General features: G+C 38.3%; 2 protein-coding genes across 3 annotated transcripts; one reads left to right on the top strand and one right to left on the bottom strand.

The window, feature by feature from the left end:
• Nucleotides 1–387: 387 nt before the first annotated feature.
• LOC308686916 (uncharacterized protein) lies at nucleotides 388–4,689 on the bottom strand. Its single transcript, XM_081359022.1, has 4 exons — nucleotides 4,269–4,689; nucleotides 4,004–4,164; nucleotides 3,684–3,890; nucleotides 388–2,687 (listed from the first exon to the last, which is right to left on the bottom strand). The coding sequence occupies exons 2-4, from the start codon at nucleotides 4,062–4,064 to the stop codon at nucleotides 1,447–1,449; spliced, it is 1,509 nt and encodes a 502-aa protein (XP_081215148.1). The 5' UTR covers nucleotides 4,065–4,164; nucleotides 4,269–4,689; the 3' UTR covers nucleotides 388–1,446.
• A 163-nt stretch (nucleotides 4,690–4,852) lies between these two features.
• On the top strand, nucleotides 4,853–16,121 carry puf60b (poly-U binding splicing factor b). Of its 2 annotated transcripts, XM_081359020.1 has the most exons (12): nucleotides 4,853–5,299; nucleotides 6,256–6,339; nucleotides 6,542–6,637; nucleotides 8,147–8,236; nucleotides 9,209–9,259; nucleotides 10,499–10,660; nucleotides 11,450–11,542; nucleotides 12,413–12,626; nucleotides 13,025–13,215; nucleotides 13,450–13,567; nucleotides 14,084–14,349; nucleotides 15,385–16,121. In XM_081359020.1, the coding sequence occupies exons 3-12, from the start codon at nucleotides 6,557–6,559 to the stop codon at nucleotides 15,682–15,684; spliced, it is 1,566 nt and encodes a 521-aa protein (XP_081215146.1). In that variant the 5' UTR covers nucleotides 4,853–5,299; nucleotides 6,256–6,339; nucleotides 6,542–6,556; the 3' UTR covers nucleotides 15,685–16,121. The 2 variants fall into 2 exon arrangements, with proteins under 2 accessions (XP_081215146.1, XP_081215147.1); XM_081359021.1 differs by lacking the exon at nucleotides 9,209–9,259 and having other exon boundaries at nucleotides 4,897–5,299.
• The last annotated feature ends 1,386 nt before the right edge of the window (nucleotides 16,122–17,507 follow it).

The following is a 17,507-nucleotide window of genomic DNA, read 5'->3' as shown; positions in this document are numbered from 1 at the left end:
TGTATATGAGACAAATACTGTTATTAGTGTTATAAATAATGCTGCTCTGTCATATTTTTGTTTTTCCCTTAAAATTTATGGCCTAAGATTGTCATGTGGTATGTATTAGTATACCCAGCCTTCAATCAGATGAACTTCCTTGTAGGCCTCTTTGGTAAGAAAGTGTTGTGAGAAGAAATAGGCTCTCAGCTTGTATACGTGAAGGAATTTCAAGGTTACAGGATGAGCTATTGTATTGGAAACAAGATGGGATGCAGAGAGCTGGAGTTTAAACATAGAACATTGTCTCAGTGATCATCTCTCTTCCCACGGCCATGCATTCTAGACTAAAGGGACAGAGTATTTGACGGAACTGAGAAATAAAGAAATAATCTAACAATTGTCTTTCACTTTTATAAAGGAGAGAGAATTTATTTGTGTAAAGGTTTGTGATAATTGTTCTATAATACATGTAAAAAACAAAGGTTTTACATTGTACTCAAAATAGTTTTTCAGTATGATTTAATTATACGATAAGAAAATGTATTATATATCAAATAAATAGAAATCATTCATGTGTATTAAATGCAAATACTTCACTGCTATCACAATACAAACGAGTCCCACCTGTTTGAAAACCCTAAAAATCCATAAGCAACTTCTCTTCAAGGAAAGGTCAGACAGACAAGTTATTTCTGAATAACCCTTGAATAATGAATAAGAAATATGATATTCATATTCCAGAACATAACCCCCAAAACATCCTTGAGTGGATAGTTTAAGACACAAGCAAGAATAAAATCATCAGTTATTTGAATTTGCAACCAACAGAGTAATAGCCTACAGCAATCAGCATGTTAAAACTTCACCACTGTGACCGATGTGATTTCAACACTCAATAATATAATATAAACTCAGCAAAAAAAAAGAACCACCATCTCAATTTTAACTGCTTGTTCCCCCAGCAAATTTCCTAATGTGTATATATTTGTATGAACATAAAAATGACACATACACATTACACGTGGTTTTGCACTGCAAGGACGATCAGCTATTTTTGCTGTTTCCTTGTAGCATTTTCTTAGGCGTCTGACATTACAGACACTGCAGTTTATTGCTCTGTCCATATCTGCAGTCCTCATGCCTCCCTGCAGCAGGACTATGGCACGTTCACACAGGTGATCAGGGACCCTGTGCATCTTTCTCCTGGTGTTTTTCAGAGTCAGTAGAAAGGTCTCTTCAGTGTCCTAAGATATTGTCACAGTGTCCTTATTGTCTACCGCCTGTAAACTGTTAGTGTCTTAAGGACTGTTCCACAGGTGCATGCGCAAGAATTGTTCATGGTTAATTAAAGAAGCATGAAAAACATTGTTGAAACCCTTTTCAATAAATATCTGTAAAGCTTATTAGGATTTCACAAAATGATCATGAATGATGTTTCATTTTTATATTAATAGAAGGATTTCTTTATTTATGGTTCACTCTCTGGTGCGTTAGCAGGCTTCTCTTGTCTTTAAAGGTCTTCCCACACTCCGGGCAGAGGAACGGCCTTTCTCCCGTGTGAGTGCGCTCGTGCACTTTGACTTGTGACGTCTGTTTGAAGCCTGTGCCGCAGATGGAGCAGCTATAAGGCTTTTCTCCCGTGTGTACTCTCTGATGTATCCTAAGCTCCGCCGCCCTGCGGAAGCTCTTTCCACACTCAGAGCAAGGATGAGGTCGTGTTTCACTGTGAGTGTTCACATGCATTTTCAGCTCATATGAACGGCGGAAGCACTTTCCACATTCAGTGCAAGAATAGGGCTTCTCATCCGAGTGAGCGCGCTGGTGACTCCTCAGTAAATACATATGAGTAAAGGCCTTTCCACAATCAGTGCAATGATAATGCTTCTCTCCTTTGTGACATTGCTGGTGGTCTTTAAGTTGACAGAGCACACTGAAAGCTTCACTACAGATGCCGCAACTAAACTGTTTCTTTTCTGACTCAGGGGGCTGGTGCTCTTTTAGTCTCCTGCTGTCAGTGAATGTTTTTCTGCACACAGTGCATGAATAAGGCTTTTCTCCTGTGTGAATGCGCTTGTGTGCGATCAAATTGGCATGTCCCTTGAAGCGCTTCTCGCACACGGGGCACGCGTAAGGCCTTTCTCCTGAATGAACGCGCCTGTGAACTTTAAGTCCGCCCAGCTGGCAGAACGTCTTCCCGCACTCTTTGCACTCGTAAGGTTTTTCACCAGTGTGAGTTCTTAAGTGAACTCGTAATGCACCGGACGTAGTAAAGGCCTTCCAGCATTGTGAGCACAGGTACGGCTTCTCTCCCGTATGAATCCTTTGGTGAATTCGTAGATCTATAAGTTGCTGGAAACCCTTGTTACAATCAGGGCAGTGATACCGTTTTTCACCCTTATGAAGTCTGCGGTGATTAGAAAAGGACCCCGACTGAGCAAAGTTCTTGCCACATTCAGAACAGTGGTAGGGTTTTTCTCCTGAATGAACACGCAGATGCACTTTTAGTTCAGAAGATGTGATGAACCTCTTGCCACATTCAGTGCAACCATGAGGCCTCTCTCCTGAATGAACTAGTTTATGTCTCTTAAAGTGAACTGATGTTTTGAAGTTTCGTCCGCATTTAAAGCAATGGTGAACTGATCTGTTAGAGCGGACTCCTGTTTTTGTGCTCTTTCTTGAGCAACTCCTTTTTCTTTTACCCGTTTCTAATAAGAAAAAAGACAATGGGCATGTGGCATGCAGTGAGTTTAACATGAACAATAGAACATCTTACTATTCATTTCAAATAGAATTGCATTTGTTGACAACGAATCACTTCAAATAAGGCAGCCCGTTGTCTTTTGAAATTAACCAGTATTCAAAAGTATGGGGTCAGTAATGTTTTTTTTTTATTTATTATTATTATTATTATTACTTTTATTTAGCAAGGACACAATAAATTGACCAAAAGTGATAGTAGAGTAAAAAAATAATCTATTTCGAGTAAATGCTTTTGAACCCTCTAACAATAAATCAGTGATGAAACTGTTGAATGGTACTGTAGGCTATATTGATAACACTTCAAGTTAGTGGTTCTCAAATGGTTTTGCTTCAGGATCAAGATGTTTATCCCACAAAAGTAAACAAAAATATATATTTTTTTCTTTCTTTTTTACAATGTATTAATATTAACAATAAAATAAATTGAATTAAATATAATTACAAAAATTATTACCATGGCATGACAATAGCTGAACAGGATTTTTTCCCACAACAATTTTTTGTTGAACATCAGCAGAAGAGTGATTTACCAGCCCAATGGGCTAAATTTTACTTTAGTATTAGCCGTATTAGTAATGTGAAATATGAGTTTCCACCTATGAATATGAGTTTAACATACAGTTTGGTTGGACACACAAACTTTGATTTCAACAAGAAAAAATATTGTTCTGCTGATTGTAACAGACGTATCAGACAATTGCTCATTCTTAAATGGATTTCAGGCAGTCATGGCAAAGCTTATGCTTACAAGTGAAGTAATATCCTGTTAATTATAACTACTATATAATCTCTTAAAGAGTACAGTCCACTCTAGTCTAAAGCAAATTCACTGCACAGATTTATTGTGGCAAGTTGTGGAAGAGGCCAACCTAAATGGGATTTTATTCATGGTGGTGGCTTCTGTAAAATGTGAGCACAGATTTGTTGTTTGGCCGTTTTACCTTGCTTTGGGACTCCAGCCTCTTCCCTATCTGTGAGCATGGTTCTTGAATCCTGAGGGAGTGAATCCGGGTTGGCTGGACACATGCCAGAGGCTTCCTCATCCTTAACATCAGCATCTTTTTTTAACTCCACACAAATGCCAAACACACTGGGTTGACCACAAGGAGGTGGGCTTGGATCTGACTTCTCTTCACTCACCTCAATCACTAGATGTAATTAGATACAAAAACATTACATATCGTCATCATTGTTATGTATATGTTACATATACATAACAATGATGACGTGATTTCTTAACTATCGGGACAGGCTTACTCACAGTGCTCTTGGTGTCCCGATGGGTTCGTTAGTATCTCTATTGCCGCCAGAAGAACATCCATGCCTTGTTTTACTTTCGGTCCGTCAAACAGTAAAATGCATTAATCTTTTCTGAAGCAGGTGCATATGCTCCAATGGACCGCATAGATTCTTAAAAAGTTCCTAACAGTAAGTTAACATTTTAATCACCGTTACAGTAACGTTATTGACACAAGCTCCGGAATTACAGGTGAAACTTTAGTAGCCCAGAGAGTGCAGAAGCCTACCTAACGTTACAGCATGACAGTGATGATCACTTCAGCGCTGCTTCAGTCGCCGCACATCGACTACTACACTTAAGTTCAATACTCATTTATGGCGTTTAACACAAGATCGAACAGACACGAAGTACACAAAGAACGAGGATCGTCTTGAAGGTGTAAATGTTTTTTTAAATGTACTTCCTACTTCCGCATTAAGGGTAATGTCTCTGCGGATTCTCGTAAACCTGCTGGTTTACAGTTGCAGTCAGTGGTGCGTTTCTCCCACCGTTAGCCGACTACAATTGTCTCACGTTCCGTTGATCTTTGTAGGTAACAACCTATTTTTTCTATGGTTACAACTTGCGAACATAGTTGCTTTTGGAAAACGCACACCAGTTAAGATCAGACAGAGCATTTCTGCCAGGTTTTCTACTAACAGTTATAGGACTTTTTACGATATTATTCAAGTTAAATAAATATTAGTATTAAAAAAAAAGGTGTGATGCCTATCAGTATCAATCAGATGATACGCTACAGCAGTGTTTCCTAAATGGATCAACGACACTTACAATGCAATGCCTCTAAATTCGTTCCCGTTTTGTGCCCAGGGGGCGGCAGTATACTTAAATGAAAAAATTATTGCTGTTGCACCAGAGAAGAAGACGTTTGTTTGAAATCCTCCACGATTTTTACAAAACTAGAAAGGCAGCTGCTGGTTTGAGTGTTTAAAAGCCTGCAGGAGGCGTGTCTTGGCTCAAATACACTAGGCTTGGCTTGTACGAACGTCACATTTTGCACATAAATAAGCAAAAAACAAACAAACATAAAACTGTTTTTCAAAGGTGACCGGCTTAAAAATACATTCATAAAATGTGAGAATATTCGCCATGAGCCACCATCAGTCCATTTGCTACTACCGCTCTCGATCACGTGATCCGCAGCAGCCGTGGCGCTACCGGAAGCCGCGCGGACCGCTCTAGGTTCTGCCGTGTTTCTGTGGGGCTGCAAGCGTCTTCAATGTGGATCACTACATGGCGGTAACGCGGAACACTGCGGTAATGATGATTACCTAACGTGTTTACCTAAATATAACAATAGTTTTAACATCTCCGTGGTTATAGTTAGCACAGGTGAAATTAGTCGCAATAAGCCTCTTACTGTTTCAATATATCTCAAGTCGTGTGTACACGAGGCCTGCATGAAGGCTCGTTAGCCTCTGTTCATTGCTAACTAGGCTAGCAGCAAATTGCTATGGCGCTTATTTCAGAATTCTCTAGTATTTACCATATATTACAAAGCGGCTACCGTTTGTTTAAGACGCATATATATGAATCCTGCACCGCTTGACTAACTCACTGTATCTAAAAGCTGTAGGTCAGCTAGGATGTTTGCTGCTGTAATTTACCAGCACAAGCGCGCCACTGCCGTGCCTTCAACCTCTCTTTGTTGATATATAGCCAGTCTGAAGGTGCTAAAACTCTCAGTTCACTTTAGTGATGACTGTGTGTTTACGTTAAGCCAGAAAGACCACCAAAACCAAACGCAAATGTTTCTATGAGTGGTCCAGTTTTGTAATCTTTCCTATATTTTTATGGGAACATTGTTTTCAGTACGAATAATACTGGCTCGTGAATCAGTTTTATGTTAGATTCTTACCAGTTTGCATCTTGCAGAAGAAATGATCTAGTAGTAAGTTGGATTGAGCATGAAGAAAGTGCACTGTGTTAGCATGTTTCTGTCAGGAAAGACAATATATTATAATGACGACTAGCAGTTTCTTAAAGGGATAGTTCCCCCACAATAAAATTTGTTTAATGTTGCTGCTAACTGTTTGACAGACTTTCTCCTGTGGAACACAAAAGGAGATGAATTGAAAAAGTAATTGGTGATTGAGGGCTTAACCTTTTGTTTTCCATGGAAGGAAGAAAGACAGCTATCCCTTTAATAGCTTCATCTCATTGCACTTGAACAGTGATTTAAATTATGCTATATGCGTTTCCATGAACCACAGATCATTGTTAAATTGTGAGTGCTTTGCCAGCAACTCTACACGGGCTTCCCGATCCTGGTTGGCACAGTAAGGTTCGCCTCATAGGTAAGCTGCAGAATTGGTTCTTTGTCTAATTGTATAACTTTAATACCTTTGGTTTCTTGCTTTATTTGTCTGTTTTGAGATTGAAGAAGTCATAAGTTTACATATGCAGATGCTAAGTAGACTCACTGTCTAGTCTCAATACAACTTGAATATATGCCTTTTTATTCTTATTCTTATTTTATTCTTATATGTCCATTCTCAGTGAGGCAAAGGTCTGATGATGGAGAATGGACAAGGCACAGGTGCAAAGCTTGGATTGCCGCCTCTTACTCCGGAGCAGCAGGAGGCGCTACAGAAGGTAATAATAGTTCTCTATTGTTTTACTTTTTTTTTTTTACTTTACTTTTTATCTTTGTTGGAGACAAGAGGGGGGAGGGGGTCAGTACAGGTCATGGGCCAAACTCCAACCTGCATCACCTGCTCCAATGTGTCAAGAGCTTGCGTACTACTGCTGTGCCACAGCTCCATCTAATAATAGATTCATAATTAAGAGTCAAGGCCACAGGATGCTTCTGCATAAGTTGGATTGGAGCTTTTTTCATTTTAAAGGTTGGTACAATTTTTTTGTAGGATTCCTTTTTACCAAACTTGACCACTGTTAATCAGCAACTAATTCTGTTCGACCTTTGCGTTGAAAGAATTCTCTGCAAACAAGCATGTGCAGTGCACCATTATGGTGAATTGTCAGTGGCTACGTTTACATGCAACCAAATAATCCGTTAGTAATTGGATTGAAGGCTCAATCCGACAGAAAAGCCTTCATGTAAACACCTTATCGATCCGATTGAGCTAATTAAATTTCGATCGGATTGAAAGGGGTGGTTTATTCCTTTTCTAATCTGATCGAGAGGACATGTAAACAGTTGATCGGATTGAAAACCAAAACCGAAACTGAAAGGACTCTGCACGTGCAATGACGTTGAAATGGCAAAATTACATGTAACGCGCTGAATGAGCTGTTCTTCCTGTTGAATAAAGTGTAATATAATTGAGTGTTCAGTCATTCTAAAATTCTCCTTTCCCTCAGCGACTGTGAAGTGGAGCAGGACAACGTCCCACCAGTCCTTGTTTCGGATTCTCATCCACAGACAACTGTTTTTGGACATGGGAAGGGGCATTTTTACTGTGTGATAAATATAAGCAGGACAGCAAAATGGTTAATATGCTCATTGTCTCCAAATTATGACCAGAAAAGGATAAATATTAAGTGTGCTGTTTAAAACAAATAAAGAACCAATGTAGGACAATGGTTCTTATGAGCAAACAGCAGGAAACTCTGTATATTCGTGCAGTGTGCGCAAGTCAAAAAATCTATCCTGATTTGAAGCTTCTGGCATATTAACGCGCACATCAACCCGATCACGTTTAGCGTTCATGTAAACACTACATTCAGATTCATCAATCGGAATGAATTCAGTCTGATTGAAACAAAAGTTGTGCATGTAAACGTAGCCATTGTAGTAATAAGCGCACAAATATGTAGCACATATGGGAAAAATTGTGCATTTGGAATGATATAGTAAAAAGCCACTCTTAAAGGGATAGTTCACCCAAAACTGAAAATTAGCCCATGATTTACTCACCCTGATTTACCCTAGCCCATGTGAGCCATTAACTCACATTATAAAGCTAGGAAGAACCAGGACATTTTTTAATATAACTCCGATTGTATTTGTCTGAAAGAAGAATGTCATATACACCTAGGATGACTTGAGGCTGAGTAAATCATTGGGTAATTTTCATTTTTGGGTGAACTAACCCTTTAAAACTCACCAGCCTCCTTGCTTAATTTGTGTTCTCTTTTTAGGCTAAGAAGTATGCAATGGAACAGAGCATCAAGAGTGTTTTAGTGAAACAGACCATCGCCCACCAGCAGCAGCAGCTCACTAACTTACAGGTGAGCTGATACGATGATCTGAATATGTAGAATGCTTTAAATGTATTAAATGTTGCTTTCTTGTCTGAGAAAATTTACAGAATTGATGCATCTGATTTTGTCAAACCAGTAGTGTAACTAAAACCACATGGTGTACCCACTGGCATGTCATGTAAAGGGTTCATTGTCTTTTCAGCATTATAAATCCTGCAGAAGTCTGCAAAAAGGAATTAATATTTCATACTTGCATCTTATAAAATATTGGGTGCTATTTTATTTTTACATTAGGATTCATGAATAATCCTGACATTTTAAATGATCACTCTTTTTAAACGACATGATATCTGTAAGAACAACTCCTGTAAGCTGTGTGAAATTGATAATGGCAAGTTTTTGACCTTCAGGAAGTCCCTTCAGTTTTTCCCACACATCACAAGTTTTGTGAATGCTCTTTTTTTTTTTTTTTTTTGTCTGATTAGCCTCAGGATTAGACTGAAACACTCCACTGGAACTCATCATGCATAATTTGTTTGAGGTCTGGTATTTTTGGGACTCATACTTGTTACAACCACACCTAGATTAAGTGTTTCTGTTTAAATGTATCTATGAATCAAGAAATTGGACATGCACTGCACTTCCAAAGCAGACGTCATGATGACTGAAAAGTCAACAACAGATTGAGTTATCCAAAGGATACTTATACTCAGCTATACTTAGCCTATGCTCAGATTATTTCTTGGAAAATCTGAGCAGCCTACTTGTTGCCTTTGTTGAAAGCAATGCCTGTTAGTGTCTCTGTTGCTTTAACTGTGAAATGTTTCAGGTTTCAGTCAAATTTAAGTGGTGATTTAAAGAGGTGGGCAGGGTTTAAAGTTGAGTTCGGAGGCATTGACCACCAGTCAGAGAGACTGTCTGGAATACTATGTCTGTCTTCAAAGGATAAAAGAGATATCTAACCTTTTTCAGCACTTTTCCATCTTTACTGTGTTTCAGATGGCAGCAGTGACAATGGGCTTTGGAGATCCTCTCTCATCTTTACAATCGGTCAATAGATTAACTATTATTTACTTTCTGTACGCATTTTGGAATAATGACCGTTACCCTTCTTTAACCGGCATTGGTCTGATACACTAGACATTGCAGCAGCATATTTAAAAAGCAGACTTGGCTTTGTGGTGAATGAAATTTTTGTTTTTGGTCACCCATTTCATTAAGCAGGATGCAAGATGACACAACATGAACTACCTCCATAAACTGACTGTACTGTTTCAGTGTTAATGAATGCCATGGGAGCTGTTTTAAATAACAGGAACAGGATATTATAGGTCATTATAGAGTGCTTTAATATGACAATTATACAGGACACTTCTAATTTACTGACAATCCTTCCCATATTTGCCATCCTGAATCACTGCATGGCCACCTGTGTGTGTGCACCCTCATTTAACTGGTCATTGATTGAAGTTTATTTCTCAACTTGAAGCTCCATTTTTGTCACAAGAAATCTTATGGGGATTGTATGTTGTGAATGGTGTGGATGATCCATTTCTCCTTTGTGAATATGCTGTGGCATATAATATTGTCATCTTTGTCTGCTGAAAAAGAGGGATAGCGGTCACTACGACAATCCAAATTGAATCTGCCTAAACTTTGAGCCTTGTGTGTAATCGTATACTTTCGTCATGTGACTGACATACAATTTAAAACTTGAATGATAAATGATTAAAGAATGATAAATGTGTTTGGTGTAAAAAAAAAAAAAATTAAAAAAGTGTAAAATAGATAGATTTATGCTGATTCTCCCTCAACAGTGATCTGATATGTAAGTCCAAAAGCTCACCTCATGAAAAGAGAACTGATTTTACATCAGCTCATTATGCAGGGTATTTAGTTGTGCTAAGGGGTTACTTTGAAATGTTAACTATTTAGGCTATCAGTATTCTTGGATAGATTTCAGGTTAGTTTTAACGCTACATGTTTTAGTCTGCAAGCACACACGCTAATTTAGGAACGTGCAAGCAGCACTCTCGAAATGGTAAGAAGGGGCTGTGCCACATGTTCCTAATTCACGATGCTGTGCTTGTCGTTAATGGTAAGTGATGCAAGTAATGAGTAAGCATAGAGGACCAAAGGAAGTGGAAACTAGCACTAAAACAGAAGCTAAAAAAATCTTTAATCCCTTGCTATATTTGATCTCATTGTTTTTGGTGCTTTGTTTTTCCCCTGTTTTTTATTCAGTAGCCAATATTCTCTCCTGTTGTCTCTTCCTTTCATGACCACCAGGTGGCAGCACAGAGGCAGAGAGCTCTGGCCATCATGTGTCGTGTGTATGTGGGCTCCATTTATTACGAGCTGGGGGAGGATACCATCCGGCAGGCCTTTGCCCCCTTTGGTCCCATTAAGAGCATTGATATGTCCTGGGACTCTGTCACCATGAAACACAAGGTATGCTTTTAGAGTCTAGAACATTTCTGAGTTGTATTTTTTTTCCCAAAATCTGCAGAGTTAAATAATACATTTGCAAATAGACAGTGTAGAATATATGTAGTAGTGCTACAAATTATATGAATGTGTTCAGTGCGGGTCAAGACTTTGGAAACATTACTAATTTTAATGTTTTTGAAAAGTCTTTCTGAGCAAAAAAGTCATCAAGCCTGTATTTATTTGATCAAAGATACAGAAAAAACTGTATTGTGAATTATTATTATTATTATTACAATTTAAAATAATTGTTTGAATATACTTTAAAATATAATTTATTTCTGTGATGCAAAGGTATTTTTTTTTTTTTACTCCAGTCTTCAATTACATGATCCTTCAGAAATCATTCTAATATGCTGATATGTTACTCTAGAAACATTACTTATTACTATCAATGTATTCCACAAATAATATTTTTGTGGAAACCGTGATACATTTTTGCAGGATTCTTTGATAAATAGTTAAAAAAAAAAAAATTTTTAAATATAAATCTTTTGTAACATTATAAATGTCTTTACTGTTATTTTCTGATCAATTTAATGCATCCTTTCAGAATAGAAGTATTTCTTTCAAAAACAACTACTGACCACAAACTTTTGAATTGAATAAAAGCAAAATGTATAAAATTTTTAATGAGAGAGATTTTTTATTTTATTTCTAAAAGTATGGTGGATATGACCCATACAAACTTTAGTGAAATTCACCCTACCTTGAAAGGCAGGGAGCATGTAAAAATTGTACATTCTGTCACAGGGCTTTGCCTTTGTTGAGTATGAAGTTCCTGAAGCAGCTCAGCTGGCCTTGGAGCAGATGAACTCAGTCATGCTGGGTGGGAGGAACATTAAGGTGGGTTCCAAACAGGACAATCAGTCTAAAACTCCTGTTTAAACAGCTCTCTGACAGTGAGCTATTTTTTCCTGATTTGTTGCTTTTGTGTTTGCAAGATGCAGAGCGGCTGTCAGTAGACTTACTTTAGCCCTGCCAGTACCTGTTGTGTGTGTGCTTGTGCACTACTTGGGTGCTCTCCTCTTCATGTGTGTTTCTGTCCTCTAACCTGAATGTGAGCGTATGCGATGTCATGCTTCCATACTGTCATACTGTTTGTTTTCGGAGCTCATTTTCTCTAGGAGCTGCAGAAAGAATTGTTCGTTTGAGGCAGGCTCTTCTCTGTCTGGGATGTGCTGATGATGGGCTGCGCCTGGCTGGTGTTTGCTTGGCCGCCCCAACTGCAGTACAGATGCCACCAAATAATAAACCTGTTTTTTAACAATCACAGACACATATTAGTCACCAAACATTAATCAACCATTTATTGTCCTTCAACACATCTATGATCTCATAGTGACTAGACAAGAATTAGCTATTGTTAAAGTGCTATCCTATTTCTTTGCCTTTGTAAAAAAAAAGGTATATTTTGATTTTATTTTAAGCTTGCAAAACAACAGATATAAAGGTTATCACAGAATGTATTTTCCACACACTCTTGTATGTAAATTTCTAGCATAGTGAAAATGTATTCTGATAACTTTATTAGTTTGAGGGCTGAGCTACATTAAAGTTTATCTTATACTGTACTTAAGTTATTTTTTTTAGACTGGTAGTGCAGTTTTTCCCGTTCTTCCCTTTCCCAACCACGTGCATTAACATACACACGCACACACTCATTCCTTTATACACTTTCACTTAGTGGCCCATGTGCTGGTATGTGTACTGTAGGTGGGGCGGCCAAGTAACATTGGACAGGCGCAGCCTATCATTGACCAACTGGCAGAGGAGGCACGTGCCTTCAACCGAATCTATGTTGCCTCTATCCACCCTGATCTATCTGACGAGGACATCAAGAGCGTCTTTGAGGCCTTCGGAAAGATTAAAAGTTGCATGCTGGTGCGGGAACCCACCACGGGAAAGCACAAGGGCTACGGATTTATTGGTGAGCTGCTCTAGTAAGCATTGTAAACACTGTGTGGAGATTGAGTCATTGCTGTATGTTGTACTACTGTACAACTGTGAATTAAATTCCACAGTGTTCCAGCATCATGCTTATGAAATGTCTTTCCAGATCCAGATATTTCCAGTGAAGTTCACTGAGTTGTGCCATGCTCTTTACCTAGAGATGGCAAGTTAAAATGTGAATGGTTACGAAACACTTATGTATGTACAGATTTAGAGACATTAGAAAGATGCTAGCAGCGTTTTCCTTTCAATTACAAGTACATCAACTAAAGGAAAATAGTGCAAGAAAGAACAAAATGTGTTGACAGATTCAAGAAATGTATGAAAACAAAAGCCTAAATTGAGGAACTGGTCTGTCCATTTCATCATGGGTAGAATACGATAAGCCTCAGTCATCGCTGGATGCCGTCTCATCTATGAACCTGTTTGACCTTGGAGGTCAGTACCTAAGAGTGGGGAAGGCTGTTACCCCTCCCATGCCTCTCTTGACACCTATGACCCCTGGAGGTCTGCCCCCTGCTGCAGCTGTGGCGGCTGCTGCTGCCACCGCCAAGATCACTGCCCAGGTGAGAATTAAACCTTAGATTAGGCTGAATACTGCTTTGCTATTATAAGGGTAACGCATATTTTGGAAATTTGGTAGATTTCAGAATGATATGCTAATGCGTTTACAGCTGCACATGGTTAAACATTTTGAACAATCTCTTGTGTATGTTGTGTTACTGTGTCTATTTGCTCACCAAACTAGATCAGACTGAAACCAGGATTTCATATTTGTTATTGTTTTAATGCATTTACAGGAGGCTGTTGCTGGAGCAACAGTGCTGGGTTCTCTTGCTTCACCAGCACACATTCTCAGTCAGCAAATGGGACTTCCACAGGCTGTACTGGCTGCCCAGGCCCCAGGCATCATCACAGGTCTGAAAAAATCAATGAACAGTGATATTTGACTACTTTTATTGGCCTAATGCTGTTTAAATTGAATTCTTAACCCCCCTGATGGCCTGTTCACACCTAGATGAATGTTTGGTGCAATAAACATTTTAATATCTTCAGACCAACATTCGCATGTCGCCAATGCAACATTTTGAGATGTTTGAGTGTTCTCTTTATATGAGAATATAAAAAAAAATGCTGGCCAACCAATAATATTCCTGCTTTTAGTCCCATGCCCAGAGCTGCTGTTGCTGTTACATAAAACTTCACTTGGTGGCGCTGTGTTGGTGTGAGCAGGCATTAAATTGATACATATTCAAGGGGTACCATTACAGCATCTTGTTAACAGCTTTCAACTTTCAGAATCATGAAAATATAGCTGGATGAAATTGTTACAAAAATGAAAGCGTATATAGCATTTAAATCTGTACTAAAATTGTTCTCTAAAGAGAGAATTGAATCTTAACTCAATAATTCTCTTGTTAATCCATTCGATAGGTGTGACACCTGCTCGCCCCACTCTCCCTGTAGTCCCCCAGGTTGGTTTGGTCAACCCAGTACTAGCATCCCCACCAGTCACAACATCTGCTTCTGTGGGAACACCAACATCTACAGCTCAAACACATACAGAAGTCAAGAGAGAGGAAGACAACAGGCGGCCTGAAGAAGATCCGAATGTGCCAGTTGGAAATGGACAGGACAGTGAACTGGAGCAGCTAAGTGTCAGTGCAAGTGGAGGAAAACAAACGGTCATACAGTCCAAGGTTAGACAGCATCACCTTGGTTGTACGTTAAAGAGATAGCTTATCCCAGAATTCAAATTCTGTCATTAATTACTCACCCTCATGTCGTTCCAAACCCGTAAGACTTTCGTTCATCTTCAGAACACAAATTAAGATTTTTTTGGTGAAATCTGAGTTTTCTGTCCCTCAATAGACAGCTACGCGAGTACCACTTTGATGCTTCAAAAAGTTAATAAAGAGATCGTAAAACTAATTCATATGAATTGAGCGGTTTTGTCTGAAGAGACTAACGCTTTATATGATGAACAGATTGAATTTAGGCTTTTATTCACAAATAAACATTGATAGACGAACATAAACAGAAGCTCAACCGAACCTGCTTGATGCGAGAACAAACCTCATTGGTTCTTGTGGAAGCTCAAACGGGCTTTGTAACACAAAAATGAACATCATTGGTTTTCTCACATCAAGTGAACATGCTTGAGTTTCTGTTTACCACTACTGATGTGCAAGTTAAGGAATGTTTATATGTGAATAAAAGCCTAAATTAAATCTGTTCATCATATAAAGCGATCGAGTCTCCTCAGAAAATTGACTAAACTGCTCAATTCATATGGATTCGTTTTACGATCTCTTTATGAACTTTTTGAAGCATCAAAGTGGTAGTTGTAGCTGTCAATGGAGGGACATAAAGCTCTCAGATTCCATCAAAAATATCATCATTTGTGTTCAGAACATGAACTAAAGTCTTATGGATTTGGAGAGACATGAGTAATTAGGGTGAGTAATTAATGACAAAATATTTTTGGGTGAACCAGCCCTTAAAAGATTATAGACACACAATTGTAAAAGCAAGTTAAGAGCAGTAATTCAGAAGTGACTCTTTACAGTTTACAATTTTAAAAATTACTTAAGTTTGCATCATGCTAATTTTTGAGCACTACTTGGAAGGCATTGAATGAATAAATTGAAAGTTTATACAAGAAGCCAAGTTTAAAATGTTAATCATATAAGTTTAATACTTGTTTTTTTCTATCTCTCTTTGCCCACATTCAGTCAACAGTTATGGTGCTACGCAACATGGTGGGCCCAGAGGACATTGACGATGACCTGGAAGGCGAAGTGATGGAGGAATGTGGGAAGTACGGTGCTGTTAATCGGGTTATCATATACCAGGAACGACAGGGTGAAGAGGACGATGCTGAGATAATAGTGAAGATCTTCGTGGAGTTCTCTGATGCTGATGAAATGAACAAGGCCATCCAAGCTCTCAACAACCGCTGGTTTGCAGGTCGCAAGGTTGTTGCCGAGTTGTACGATCAAGAGCGTTTTAATAACAGTGACCTCACTGCATAAGACTGTCCCGAAATGGCCACTGGCCCCGTTTCTTGGCACTCAAACTTACCCAGCTTTCCTCACTGCTGCTTGAGATCCGGGCCTCTTTGAAACTTGTAATTATTTTTTTATTGATGTTGATAGTAATAATATTATTGGAAAAATCCCAATGGTGGGATTTAGCTTAGGACAAAAAAACATGCTCCTCATACATTTTCTTTGTGTCACCTACTGTGAAAGACTTGCATTTTTTTAACAGTCATTATTTGCAGGGTTTTGTTTTCTAAATTTGAAGAAAAGATAAAAAGTTCCCCATTACCACCCCCTTTTTCTTTTTCTTTTTTTTTTTTTACACAAATGGCAACTTTTTCTCCACTGACATTGTGTTCAGATTCTAAACATTGTGTTGGTGACATTGGTTCTGGCTTTACCAAAACAATAAATTTGTCTAATATGCAGTGTTGTCCCATCATTTATATGGATTGTTGGATCAGGACATAAATGCTTGGAGGATTCTTTTGGTGGTATAAATATAATTTATTCTGAAGCAATATTCTCATCAGTGTTGATATAATAAAATTTTAAATGCTAAATAAAAGTTAAATGGCACCTATTATCCCCCTTTTGGGGGATCCCCCTTACACAATATGTAAAATAAGTCTATGATGTCTCCAGTGTGTATGTGAAGTTTTAGCTCAAAATACCCAACAGATCATTTGTTACAGCGTGTTTAAATTGTCCCTTTTTGGGGCTGAGAAAAACGCGCCGTTTTAGTGTGTATCCCTTTAAATGCAAATGAGCTGATGCTGCTGAACAGAAGGCGGAGCTTCACGAGCTTGCGCTCAGACAGAGGCACAGAGCCAGACGATATATGCTGTATGCAGATAGACACAAGCGGCGCCAGGATTTTGATTGTAGGTGGGCCTCTGAAAAAATGGATGGGCCAGTTAAAATAAGCAAAAAAAAAAAAAAAAAAACGGGTTCCCCTTCATCTCCGCTTCAGCGCTTTTCTGCGGCACTGAGGACAGCGACTCAGTAGCCTACCTGAATTTAATGGGTAATTAGCATAGGTAAAAAAAAAAAACAGTAATTTTTTTTGTTGCTTTTTTTACAATTACATTTAATTTATTGTTTAATAAAATGATAGGCCTATTATTTTTAGTTTATTAACAGCAACAACAGCTTTAAAGATGAAGTTGACAATCCCCATCTCCAAAGTGAACGCACCTATAGAGAGAAATGCACATCATGGATTACATAATCAGAGAGTAGCCTATTTCTTTTCGTTTTAAATTGTTAAAAAGACATTTCAAGCTTTCTTAAGATATATTTCATGTCTGTGAGGCATACGCTGAGTTTCGTTAAGTTAGGATGAGATGCACTCCTGTTCACGAGCAATGCAAGTGACCGCTCGGGCGCCTCCATGATTATATTGTCTGCAATATATTCGCTATTTGCTTCTTGTTTATTAAATCCAGGCAAATGGTTGATACATTTTTTTATTAAAATTAAGATACAATTTATACAAAATGAAATTCACTTAAAAAAGGCTTTCTACAAAACAAAACTTAATTAAGTGGTCAAAATCATGTCTGACCCGCTCCATGTCTCTCGATATATTGCGCATCCTATCTTACTCGTGCTGTTCACTTTTCATAATCAACATAGATGAAAAAATAACATTATAATATTTTAACAAATATGAAACTAAATGAGCTTATTTAATGGCTATACAATATAGTAGGCCTACAGACTCTATTTGTACAAATTGCTGCACATTCATTTTATTCTGAATTTTGCACACATAAGTTGAAAGGCATTTGTTTGTGCATGCATAGTAAAAA

This window comes from Scardinius erythrophthalmus, assembly GCF_964197995.2.
Source record: "Scardinius erythrophthalmus genome assembly, chromosome: 2".
Taxonomy (NCBI): domain Eukaryota; kingdom Metazoa; phylum Chordata; class Actinopteri; order Cypriniformes; family Leuciscidae; genus Scardinius; species Scardinius erythrophthalmus.
The sequence above is the reverse complement of the archived record's forward strand: the minus strand, read 5'-3'. Positions and strand labels throughout refer to the sequence as shown.